Genomic DNA, 13,515 nt, shown 5'->3' on the forward strand with positions numbered 1-13,515 from the left:
GGGAGTAAGTAAAATAATGGCAGAATAAAAATTTTTGGACACTACAAATGTATTTTTTTTAAATTGCAAGGCAATCAGATTCCAGGTTAAAACAGCCTGGGATAGAAAGAAACTACTGAGAGGAGTTGAAGGTTTTCTCTATTGACTAAATGAGTGGTTAAACAGAGCTCTGTGTTTATAGGAGCTGCGTCACTGCTGTCAGGTCAAAGGACATTGACTTGCCTTTATCCGGCTGTTGAAGTTTGCATTTGAAGCAGAGCTTCGCACTCCAGATCTTTTGAATAATGGCAGCAGATTGACGCTCTGGATTACTGAGCTCACCGATGCTGAATTTATTCAAATCATCTTCCAGTTATCTGAAGAATTCAGCAAAACCGTTGAACGAATCTTCAATCTTCTGAGTACAACTGCAAGAGTTTTTGCCTCAAATCTGTCATAGACGATATAGAGATATCTGTGGAAAGACGATTAAACAATGTCATCAAGGAATATTTTGCTTTACCCAGAGAAAACCGCTGCAAACCAACAGCAGGATTTCGTGGCTTTTAGGTCTGCTGCAATCATTAACTTATGATGCATTCCAGAGCCTTTCATCAAGACTGCTGTACAGTATGATCAACGCTGGGCGTCACACTGTTCTACAAGAATGCATAAGGATATACGGTCTATAACCAAAATAAGGATTGCTGAAAAAAATAGTTTGCACACTTTTGTAAAGTCTGAGAAAAAATCTCAAATGTTTTTGCTGTAAGGGTGAAAATTTCAAGTGAGTATGCTGCTAAAAGAACCATTTCGTTTCTAAGAATGCTTTGCTATCATTACCATTACGTTATGAAAATTGTATAACCTTTCCCTTATCCAGTTTTTTCTTGCTCGTATGGATATTAAAAGAACAGTCCATTCTATCATATTGCAAACCTACTGAAAAAGTTACAGTGCTTTTAAAAGTTCTCTGAAAAAACAAAACCTAAAGCATTATAAACATTCACAAACAATCTACAAATGACGTCTAAATAAAGTTTGTGAGCTAAGATGTTGAGAACATTAAAGACATTTTTTAATTAATATTACTGAAAGAACAATTTGTTTCAATTCAAAGCATCCATCTAAAAATTCTAAAACCTCCTGTGGAGATACATAAATATAATACTGTTAACAATGTTCTGTAAAATCAACAGTAAATCAGTTACAGTATAAATACTGTATTTACACCACCATTTATCTTCATTGGATTTGCTCTTCAGTGTTTGGACTTACAGCAGTAAAAATTAAAGCATGCTGAACTGAACTAAACTGAACTTCAACTCTGAAAACTGGACTGACACAGTTTTAAGTTTTTGACTAGAACTTCTATGTTAAGCTGCTTTGGCACAATCTACGGTGTAAATTGTATTGTAAATTGTACACGATAGAAATTAAGATGAATTAAGTATTGCTGTATATGTATTTACAGTATTGTTTATCTTTATGTAAAATTCAATTTAAGTTTATTTGTATAGCGCTTTTTAAAGGTGCACATAATTGCATTACAGTACAATCAAAATCAGAAAAGCTAAGATTATTAGTTATCATACTTCATTATTTACTAATAACTTTAACTAATCAACTAGTAAATAATAGCTTTTAACAGTTAGTTTTATTATATATAAACATAGTTAACCTGTAGTTATATACAGTGCTTAAATTTAGCCAGATCTTGCTGGATCCTGTTTTAGAAAATGTCAGATATTCGTGCTTTGCATTTTGCTATTTATTTTGATGGATCCGGCATTAACTTGTGCAATCTTTGATTCACAATCAAAATTGTGAATACCTACATATGTGTTTGTGTGTGTGTGTGTGTGTGTGTGTGTGTGTGTGTGTGTGTGTGTGTGTGTGTGTGTGTGCGTGTGCGTGTGTGAGTGTGAGTGTGTGCGTGCGTGCATTCGTGTGTGTGAGAGAAAGAGAGAGAGAAAATGTGAATGAGTGCAAGTGTGGATTGATGGTAGTCACCATGCGAAAGTTAAAGCAAAGTTACGTTTCACTATTGGCCCTCAACAATATTTTCAACCAATCTGCTTTCTTATCTTTACAATCACTCTCATTGGTTGGTGATTGTTTCGCGGGCAGTGAGCAATGAAAATAAATAATGGCATAGTCAGTGGCGTAGCGCAAAATGCGGGGGGCCCCTGCAGGGGTTACTGGGGGCCCCTGGTGAATCACTCTCAGTGATTTTAAAAATTAAAAAAGGCAAGCATGTTTTCATTTATTAAAACCACCAGTAAATCTGAGGTAACACTTTATTATTATGGTCTATTTGAGTATTAGTAGACTGTCTGCTTAATATCTGTTGATACTGCTTCTTCAACAGACATTTAACTGACTTTAAGAAACTTTGCAAGTACATGTCAACTTATACTAACTCTAACCCCAACCTAACAGTCTACTAATCTAATGAGAATTAATTGGCATGTAGATGCAATGTAACTAAAATCAACAAACCGATCATCAAAATAAAGTGTGACCAAATCTGACAATGAGCCTGATCAAAAGAGATCTTGAGGAGATGAAACTGCACATGGATCAGGATAGCGGGAGACAGAAGCAAAGCAATCTCAAGTCAACCAGTAAATATGACAGAAGAGGTAACTGTGGGTTCTTCTTAAAGATTTGACTTAGTGAGTAATGTAATTATTATATTTTTTTAGTAAAGTGAACTGAATAGTGATTGTTTATATGATTTATGTTTGTAGCTACATGTTTTTATTATCCTTGACTGACCTATAACGATATATGGCACAAAATAATCAAAGACCGTTCAGAAATGTGATGCTCTTTTAAGGACGTCTGTTGTGGGAAAACTTTGAGTGGTGGATGTTCTGGGAATTATTTATTTACAAATTAAGCACTGGTTATATAGTGTGTAGGGGATGTCTGTGTGTACATGTAATTGAAAACTACAGAGCATATTCTGGTCTTTGGAATAAACTCCCTGGAATTTAAAAATCAATTCAATCTGAGTGTACATGCGTGGCCATCAAATTTACTCCCCTACAGAGTTAAAATCTCACTGCTTTTAGAGTTTTAACACTTTCTGGAGTTAAAATTGTAATCTTACAGAGAGTACATTTGAGTATGATATGAACTCCTTACCAATGTTAAAATGTAACACTTCTTAGAGGTATTTAACAACTAATGTTAGTGTGATTGAAAATGTAATACATAGTTGAAAACAGCATCTCACGGTCACGAATAAATCATGTTACAATTCAAAACATTCCAAGAGCAATATTACACGTATTAAATCACAGAGACATAAAGCTGTGTTGCTGGATAAAAGATATTAACGCTTCCTCGTTGTGTAAGTTAGCCTATTTAAAAAGTGAACAGCAGGTTTTTTCATCTGATCATGTAGCGCTTCTTTTTGACAAGCAGAACACACATTTTCAGAAACAGGGAAAGGAAAGATGATTAGCTAGTGTTAGCTTGTTCACTTTCTCAACATTTTTTTAAATACTCCACAAAACAGACACATTGCAAAAAGCTAACTTATGTTAGATGCTAAGTTTGCCACAAGCAGTCACTAGCGTCACAGTACAAAACAAAACAGCTACAGCAAAACACATTTCTGTCACAAAATATCCAACATTTCGAAAAAGCTTTTAGAATTGTATAACAACGCACTTTTACCTACCTCACAACGAACACAACTCCAGTTCTCTTGTGCTGCTCAGCAGGGTTGTGTAATGGCGGACTGTCTAAAAATGTAACTCCAAATATGAACTTAAAGCACGTTCTGAACACCAACAAATGAACTCCAAAATACAGCACAGCAGGGTGTATCCCACATCACAAAATTTCGTAAGAGTTTTAAAATAAACTCCGAAAATTGAACTCTTTCACACTTTTTTCCTAACTCCTAATTTTTCAACTCCAGAAATTTGCTGTGAAGTATACTCAAAATTTACTGATAGTTAATTCTACTCATTTACAGTTTTATATATTTTACTGTATTTTCCCTACAAATACAGTGTACACAGTGTTCATCCCAACCAACACAAAGTTGCAGATATCGTGATCTACATAAACCATCAACAGAACAGCAATTATTAGTATTTACTGAATACAGTCACAGTAAAAAAATAAAATAAAAAATACAAATAAAAAACAGCTATACTCCATCTGCTTTTCTGTTTTGGTCTGGCCAAGCAGTGGGGGAAACGTCACTTTGCAAGGCGAATCCAGCCACGAAAAGCATCAACTGCTATAGCTTGGAGAAGGGGTATACGTGTGCGCGTGTGCAGATTTCGGTCATTCCATCTCCAGGCAGAAAAACAATTCCTCAATAGGTTTGAGGAATGCATAATATGGAGGGAGATAAACAACTAAAAACATGGGTGGGCAGTAAACTATTTGTGAACCAGATGAGCTCTGATTTCTAAATTGCAATTCTGTGTGAAAGGTGTTTACTCATGTGATGAGTTAGTATGCAAAGTAGGACAACTGACTTTACAAATGTGAATGACAGTGTGTTCCTTGTAAAAACAAAAGGTTTTCTGCATGAAAATTGTGCAAAATGCAGAGAATTGTGTTGTGTTTTGAAAAAAAAGTGTGTTTTAAACCTGCAATTTGAGTGTAAAGCAGGAATTGTGCTTGTAGTTTAGCAGAATTGGTTCAGGGGGTTGGTGCATCAGTTACATGTTGTAGTCATTGTGTCTGAAGTACAAGTATTTGAGTGTAAACAATTGGAAAAACTGTAAAAAGAGTTTTGAACTCAGTGTTGAAGGTAATAGGTTAATTAAATACCTCATTACTTCAACTTAAATGGAGCAAGTTCACAGTACTAATATACTGTAGATTTAGATAGATAGTTTTTAGATAGATAAAAAGCCTTGATAGTTTAAAAAAAACGGTAGATAGTTTTTTAAACTCAAATGGTTTGTTGCAATCGGTTTCCTCAAATGGTTTGAGTTGCCTGAATTTATAGGGTTTTACAGCACTCAGTTGGTTTGAGTTATATTCATTTATTGGGTTTTACTGTGCTCAAATTGCTTTATTTACTCAAATGGATTAAGTTCACAGTTCTCTTTAGGATTAGTTTTTGAACTTAAATTTTGTTTAAAATTTAAAATTTGTTTAAAGCTTCAAATTTGTTGCAATCGGTTTTCATCAAATGGTTTTAGTTACATTAACTTTTCGGGTTTTACAGTGTAGTTTTCACAATGCAACTTTAAAATACAGTAACATACCACATAACTGTCAAATACAGTTCATAATACAGTTAAATACTGTGTCATTTACCAAAGTTGGTAACAGTGTTGGATTAAAGAACTAATCCTATTCAATATTACACAGGATTCTTGGACACTCCACCATGGTTAACATGTCCGAGTCAAACAGTTCCAGTCCTGGACTGAGTGATGTTGAGCGAGTGTTGGTTCCCATATTCGACAGCTTCATCCTGGTGACTGGAGTAATCGGACACGTCTTAGTTCTCATTGTCATCAGTAGAATGATGCGCAAAGGACATGGACAGCCCAGCGGAGGACGGACAGGAGGACTCCAACAAACCAATGCAAACGGGACGGATGTTCTTCTTCTGTCTTTAAGTGTGGCGGATCTTCTCCTGCTTTGCTGTCTCCCTTATCACACGGTTGCCATTGCAACCCGTCACTGGCCATTTGGAAGCTTCATGTGCAAGTCTGTGAGCTTCCTTAGTGCCATGTGTACGGCTGCAAGCGCCTTTACTTTGTCCGCTTTGGCCTTCGCTCGATACGTTATTGTGGTTCATCAGTCAAAAGCGTACCGATGGCGTAGAGAGGGCCGTATGAAAGTGATCGCTGGTGTACTGTGGATACCAGCCATTATCTTGGCATCGCCTCAATTTGCTTGGAGGACGCTGATTTCAGGAGTGGACGACCGTGAATCTCGCGAGGACTTGGCATGCTTTAATTTCCTTTCGGACTCAGGCCAGTTGGCTTACGGCGTGTGCCACTTCCTACTGGCTTTTGCATTTCCACTTGGGATCATCGTAATAGCTTACGCCAAGATATATCACTTCTTGAAGATCACTAGACGGAGTCGCACAACTCAAACCACTGACCGACTGGAGCACTACCATGTGCACGTGACCCAAACGTCTGCTCTGTTAGTGCTGGCGTTTACAGTGTGTTGGCTGCCGTCATATGGGTTGATGTTTGCTCAGATGGCTGAGAGTGACAAAGCGACTGGTCCTTTATCTCAGTTAGGACCGTTTGCCACATTTGCTCGCATCATGGCCACGTCTTCAACTGTGGCCAATCCCATTCTCTATGTTTTCATGTCAGAGAAATTCAGAAAGGAACTAATGGATCTTTTTAAAGGGGGCTGTGGAAACAGACTCTCCATATAGGAGCCCTATATACAGACTACAGACTTCCTGAATTAACCTTTGAGTGCTCAAGAGTAAATGACATGGTGAAGTCCATAAAATAAGTTGTTTACACACGGTACATAAATGCAATTGTTAACAATCAGTATTTATTTGTAAACAAATATGGAGAATATTTCTATGAGTGATGCTACAGTGACCAATGGCTTGGACTCACTGTCATTGATGTGTGTATTATGTCATTTGTATATTAAAATCTACAGATACGGGCCGTCACGGTGGCGCAGTGGATAGCCTTACGGCAAGAAGGTCGCTGGTTCAAGCCCCGGCTGGGTCAGTTGGCATTTCTGTGTGGAGTTTGCATGTTTTCCCAGGGTTTACATGGATTTTCTCTGGGTGCTCCCCACAGTCCAAAGACATGTGCTATAGGTAAATTAAGCTAAATTGGACTTAGTGTTTTCATTCATTCTTTAATTTTCTTGAAATGAGATCCATTTGCTAAAGATCTTCAAGTTAGTTCATTTTGCTTTATTAGACTTTTTTACTCTCAAAGAGCCACGTGGTAGCCTTTGACTTACACTCTATAATAATCCATCTCAAAATCTTATCATTTGAATCAAGTATTTCATGTGCATTACCAGGCCCGGATTGGCTAATCGGGAGGACCGGGAGAATTCCCGGTGGGCCGGTCCGTTTTTTGGCCGCGAGGGCCGGTGTCCCTAGCTCCAGAATCTCACACTTTTTAAATTAATTTATTTATTTACTTGACCACATTCTTCTTATTCATTATTTTACTGCAGCTCTACTCTTTTTATATACAACCAGCCTGCAGGTTAATGATGATATAACTCAGATGAGTCACCTTTCAATATTCAGCTGTTGTGGTCCAGCGGTTAGCACCATAGACTGTAAAATATATGGACGTAGTATCCGTGACATCACCCATAGGTTTCTAAAGAGCGCACAAGTAGGCGTGGCCAACCGTCGCCATTTTGTTCGCGCGTCATCACACCCACGGGGGGATACCAAACATGGGCAAAGAGGCGGAGAGTGAGCGGAGCTACAGACGCATGCTGCATTTAGCTTGGACCTGGTTCAGACACCTGGTTTACTTTGGGAGAACGCTTAATATTTTATCACTTGTGACTCGTTTGTATTCTGACCACTTGTGCTTTGTTGTATACTATATCAATAAAGTGTTTAGTCTTTTAAAAACACTGCTGTAATACATTAAGCCACTAAACATTGTTCTTATGATGTTTCTCAACAGGAGGAAAACGCGAATTACATCCAAACACTTCAGATATAGTCTGTGTTAATAAATGCAGGACTATTGATGAAATCCAGCATAACACTGTATGACAACACTTCAGATGACGGTTCTAGAGCCTACAGCTAATCAATCTGACAGATTCTGGAGTGCATTACAGCTCTAAATATAAATATAAACGATAAATGATCTTAAATAAAACAAATGCATGTATAGAGATGGTATATAAGTATATAACTTTACTCACATGGGAAACGGAGGCCACGTGAACGGTTTGTGAGCACAATTAAGTGCACTCAGCATGACATTCCATCAAATAATTGTAGGAAACAAGTCCAAAAGGCAGTCGACTGTGTAAAGCCACATAAAACAACACAGAAATACGATAAATATGCCGAGTTCAGTGGCTAATCTGCAGGATTCAGCTGAGGTGACGTGACGGCGACCAACGAGACCTAGCTGTCACTCAAGTGACCACGCCCTTAATTATGCAAACTTAATATAACTTAATATAAAGGAAACGGATGAGTTATAAAAAAATTCACCCCCTCACAGTTGTCAGGAAGGGTAATATTAGCTGTATTAACCAAAACCTTTTTTGTACCATGCTGTAAACACCTTTTTTTCTGCTGTAAAGTTGGCCATTCTAACAGTGGGCTCAATTGAAATTTGCTCTGTTTTGGAGCCAGGAGCGGCCACGACTAGCGGAATTTCAGATGAATTGCAGTTTTAGTTACTTCCGTATTGGCTTCCTGAGGGAGAGCGGGAGGTTGCCGCTTGCTTAGCACAAAAGAATGTGACGCCGCTGACCCGGGTTTGATCCTCGTCTTAGTATGTTTTTTTTTTTTTAATTTTTATTGTTAAGACATATAATACTGTTAGGGTTGTTGAACATTTGAAGTTCTAAAGCAGCTGTTTTCTCAAAAAAAGACGTGATAGTGTCATTAGAAACTGAATTGGAATGACCCGGCCCGGTGCATTACTGTACATTTGCAAGTACACACCACACATCGATGTCCTCATGTCTTATCAACTTTTCTTGCGGTTAAGGTAAAGCAGAGGAACACGTAAAGCAAGACACTCACTGAGCACGTGAAACTATTTTTAATTGGTGTGGAGTGTTAATACACATGTGCAAGACGCAGGGCAGCAGTTTATACAACAGCTAAAATTAGCACAGCAGAATACAGTACAACGCATCCTGTGTAAACAAAAAATGATCTGGTGGATATTTACCTCCACGCTTCCCCTTTTCTCAAATATTTACTGCTAGTAAATGAGATCGAGAAAAGGCCTTTGGGCTATAAAAGACAAATACAGTTTGAGTAACTCATTGTAGTTTATATCATTAAGCAAATATTACTTTGGCAAATATTAAATGATTTGTGTCGAATGTAGTTAACTAGGCAATATATGAACAGAGGCGACACGGTGGCTCTGTGGTTAGCACTGTCGCCTCACAGCAAGAAGGTCGCTGGGTCAGTTCTGTTTGGAGTTTGCATGTTCTCCACGTGTTCACATGGGTTTCCTCCGGGTGCTCAGGTTTTCCCCACAGTCTAAACCAGTGGTTCTCAAAGTGGGGGTCGGGACCCCCCGAGGGGTCGCGGGGCAATGAAGGGGGGTCGCCTGGTGATTTCCAAAAATCGATTTATTTTTATTAAACCATAAGAATTAACATATTTTATTCATAACTATACTGAAAATAAAAATAGTCGTTTATAGTTACTATATACTATATAGTTACTATAGTAGCTTATAGTTACAAGTTCTATTGGATTGCGACCCCTGGGGTAATTACATTATATTAAAGGCAGCAATAGCGTCAGATGCATTTTGATTTTATAAAATCAGGTTATACTTTCTGGCACATTTAAAGCACTGACACAAATTTAATTGGTGTGTCTGCGTCATTGCATGCAAGGTTTCTGTATTTATAACCACCTCAGAGGATATGGGGGGTTGTGAGTCACTGGCATTGTTATTTTGGGGTCGCGGGCTGAAAAGTTTGGGAACCCCTGGTCTAAACCACAGGTGTCAAACAGGGCTGCAGCTCTGCACAGTTTAGTTCCAACCCTAATTAAACACACCTGATCAAACTAATTGAGTCCTTCAGGCTTGTTTGAAACCTACAGGTAAGTGTGTTGGAGCAGGGTTGGAACTAAACTGTGCAGGGCTTCGGCCCTCCAGGAAATGAGTTTGACACCCCTGAGCTAAACACATGCGCTATAGGTGAATTGAATGAACTAAATTGGCTGTAGTGTGTGTGTGTGAATGAGTGTGTATGGGTGTCTGCATAGTGAAGGGCATCCACTTTGTAAAACATATGCTGGATTAGTTGGTGGTTCATTCTGATGTGGTGACCCCTGTGAATAAAGAGACTAAGCGGAAGGAAAATGAATGAATTAATATTTTTACTGAAAAAAAATAATAATTCATTCATTCATTTTTTTTTCCCGGCTTAGTCCCTTTATTAATCCGGTGTTGCCACAGCGGAATGAACCACCAACTAATCCTGCACATTTTTATGCAGTGGATGCCCTTCCAGCCGCAACCCATCTCTGGGAAACATCCACACACACTCATTAACACTCATACACTACAGACAGTTTAGCTTACCCAATTCACCTGTACTGCATGTCTTTGGACTGTGGGGGAAACAGGAGCACCCAGAGGAAACCCATGCGAACGCAGGGAGAACATGCAAACTCCACACAGAAACGCCAACTGACCCAGCCGAGCCTCGAACCAGCGACCTTCTTGCTGTGAGGTGCCACTGCATCGCCTACAGAAAAACTTATGGTTAGTAAAACATAATATATTTCTTTATCAGAGTCAACAACAACAAGTTTAGCCTATATTTTAATTCAATTAGTTGAAATTGTATGGATGCTTATAGATCTTATATGTAAATCTAGCTCGAGCCTATATTAAATGTGACAAAATCATGTTTGGCATTTGTTGCATCAGGGTTTTTTGCTAATATGGTGGGTGAAAACCCAGAGGCAAGTTGTTTAGAGGCAAGTACATTTTACCAAAACAATTTTTTTTTTAATTTAGATGTTTTGTTTTTGACAAAAAAAGTAACCTGTAGTTCTGATAGTTTATCATGATAATTTAATTGTAGACTACTATATGAGTTTATCTTTAATATTATATCTTAAAAGCTGCTTTATAAATTCTTAGTTTTATGATCAAAGCACTGAAATTTAAATTGCCTGACAAATATCTGACTGTCAGATGTAAATGATGAATACAATTTGACATGTATTTTGAATATATAGTTGAAGTCAGAATTATTAGCCCCCTTTTGATTTAGTTTTTCTTTTTTAAAATATTTTTCAAATGATGTTCACAGTATGTCTGATAATATTTTTTCTTCTGGAGAAAGTATTATTTCTTTTATTTTGGCTAGAATGAAAGCAGTTTTTAATTTTTTAAAAGCCATTTTAAGGTCAAAATTATTAGCCCCTTTAAGCTATATATATATATATATATATATATATATATATATATATATATATATATATATATATATATATATATATATATATATATATATATATATATATATATATATATATATATATATATATGTATGTATGTGTGTATGTGTGTATACATATATATATATATATATATATATATATATATATATATATATATATATATATATATATATATATATATATATATATATATATATATATATATTACAAACACACACACACACACACACACACACACACATACATACATACATACATATATACATACATACATACATATATATATATATATATATATATATATATATATATATATATATATATATATATATATATATATATATATATATATATATATATATATATATATATATATATATATATATATATATATACATACATATACACATATATAATTACCCTTATCTGCTGTATAGAAGTGTCTTGAAAAATATCTAGTCAAATATTAAGTACTGTCATCATGGCAAGGATAAAATAAATCAGTTATTAGAAACGAGTTATTAAAACTATTATGTTAAGAAATATGTTGAAAAAAAAACTTCTCTCCGTTAAACAGAAATTGGGGGAAAAAAACAGGGGCTAATAATTCTGAGGGGCTAATAATTTGGACATCAACTGTATATTTATATATAGATTTTTATATATAGATTTTTAATCCTCACATGGATTATCATTCATTTATTTATTCATTCATTCATTTGGATCATCAAAACAGATCATCAAGTAAACCCAAGCTGCTTTCAGGACCTTGGTAAGTAATTTCAAAGCATTGACTTCATGTTTTATGTTCATGTTTTATGTCAGTTTAATGTAATGCATTAGTTGAAATAACTTGTTTGAATTTTAAACATGTTAACAACTTGGCGTCACAGTGGCGCAATGGGTAGCACAATCGCCTCACAGCAAGAGAGTCGCTGGTTCGAGCCCTGGCTGGAGTTTGCATGGTCTCCCCGTGTTCACGTGGGTTTCCTCCAGGTGCTCTGGTTTCCCCCAAAGTCCAGAGACACGTGCTATAGGTGAATTGGGTAGCTAAATTGTCCATAGTGTATATGAATGTTTCCCATTGATGGGTTGAAGCTGGAAGGGCATTCGCTGAGTAAAACATATGCTGGATAAGTTGGCGGTTCATTCTGCTGTGGTGACCCCTGATTAATAAAGGGACTAAGCCGAAAAGAAAATTAATGAATGTTATCAAACTATCAGGAAAACAATGTTAAAATGGACCTCTAAAATATAACAGGCTGTTTGTTTTTTATTTATAAATGTACATCATTCATTTTCTTTTCGGCTTAGTCCCTTTACTAATTTGGGGTCGCCACAGCAAAATGAACTGCCAACTTATCCAACATACGTTTTACGCAGCAGATGCCCTTCCAGCTGCAACCCATCACCCGGAAACTTCCAAACACACTTATTCACCATGGACAATTTAGCTTACTAATTTCACCAGGAAACCGGAGTACCCGGAGCCGGAGGAAACCCATGCGAACTGACCCAGCCGAGGCTCGAACCAGCGACCTTCTTGCTGTGAAGCAATCGTGCTACCCACTGCGCCAGCCGTTAATTATTGTAATATTAATAATTTTATTTGTCAGTCATCATTGTATTGGATATTTTGCCCCCACAAGGGATAACTGATTGGATACTTTTGGAAAAATTGAAGACATCCATGTTCTCCTAAACCATACGAGCAATAAAAACCGGACGCACCAAAGCCAGATGAATGAAACATAAAAAAAACCTTAAAATCTCAGAGGTTTAATAAACAGTTCTGTTTAAATTTGACGTTTTTTTAGATCATATTTGAATGTTCAGGTTCAAGTTCTTAACATTGACGTGTGTGATGTAAAAATACCAACAGAGGGCGCTTTGTGACAGCCTATGCACTGAAGGTAAAGCCTCTCTGACTAAAGCAAAAATAAAATTAAAAAGTATATATCAGTCTATCAGTGATCTTTTTTAAATAAGATTTATTTTATTAATAAAACAAACAAATAAATACATAAATAAATAAATAAACTTATAGGTTTGAGTTGAATCAAAATCACTTAGCTACAATGCAATGTCATGTAATTGTGTCCTCTAAGAGTTTAGATGTAGTTAATGCAACTTTATAAACAAATATTGTAAAAGAGAAAGGAAACTGCTTATACATTATAGAGAGCAAACAGAAAGCAGCATTGCTAAATGTACTCAGTTGCTATTTAATTACACAAGAGAGCAAATTTACACAAGAGCAAATAAACATGTATTGTAGTCTCTATAAGGCACCATTGTTGTTGTTGTTTTTTTTTTTGTAATAATCAAACGACCTCTTTGAGAAAAAGGAGATAAAAGCATGTAGTGAATGTGGCAGAGCGTGTCAAGGA

The 13,515-nt window shown here is 36.5% G+C and overlaps 1 protein-coding gene across 2 annotated transcripts; it reads left to right on the forward strand.

Annotated features, from left to right (window-relative positions):
• Positions 1 to 7,564, forward strand: LOC101884647 (galanin receptor type 1). Of its 2 annotated transcripts, XR_015502906.1 has the most exons (3): positions 264 to 766; positions 5,335 to 6,435; positions 6,613 to 7,564. XR_015502906.1 is itself a non-coding variant. In XM_087274314.1 (2 exons), exon 2 carries the CDS (start codon positions 5,354 to 5,356, stop codon positions 6,368 to 6,370), a length of 1,017 nt encoding a protein of 338 aa, XP_087130440.1. In that variant the 5' UTR covers positions 1 to 766; positions 5,335 to 5,353; the 3' UTR covers positions 6,371 to 7,564. The 2 variants fall into 2 exon arrangements, 1 of the variants encoding a protein (XP_087130440.1); XM_087274314.1 differs by having other exon boundaries at positions 1 to 766; positions 5,335 to 7,564.
• The last annotated feature ends 5,951 nt before the right edge of the window (positions 7,565 to 13,515 follow it).

Source organism: Danio rerio, chromosome 11 (assembly GCF_052040795.2).
Source record: "Danio rerio strain M-AB ecotype USA chromosome 11, GRCz13ab, whole genome shotgun sequence".
Classification (NCBI taxonomy): domain Eukaryota; kingdom Metazoa; phylum Chordata; class Actinopteri; order Cypriniformes; family Danionidae; genus Danio; species Danio rerio.

Coding starts and splice junctions, on each gene's coding strand:
- LOC101884647 (XM_087274314.1), top strand. CDS start 5,354: ATGGTTAACATGTCCGAGTCAAACAGTTCCAGTCCTGGACTGAGTGAT.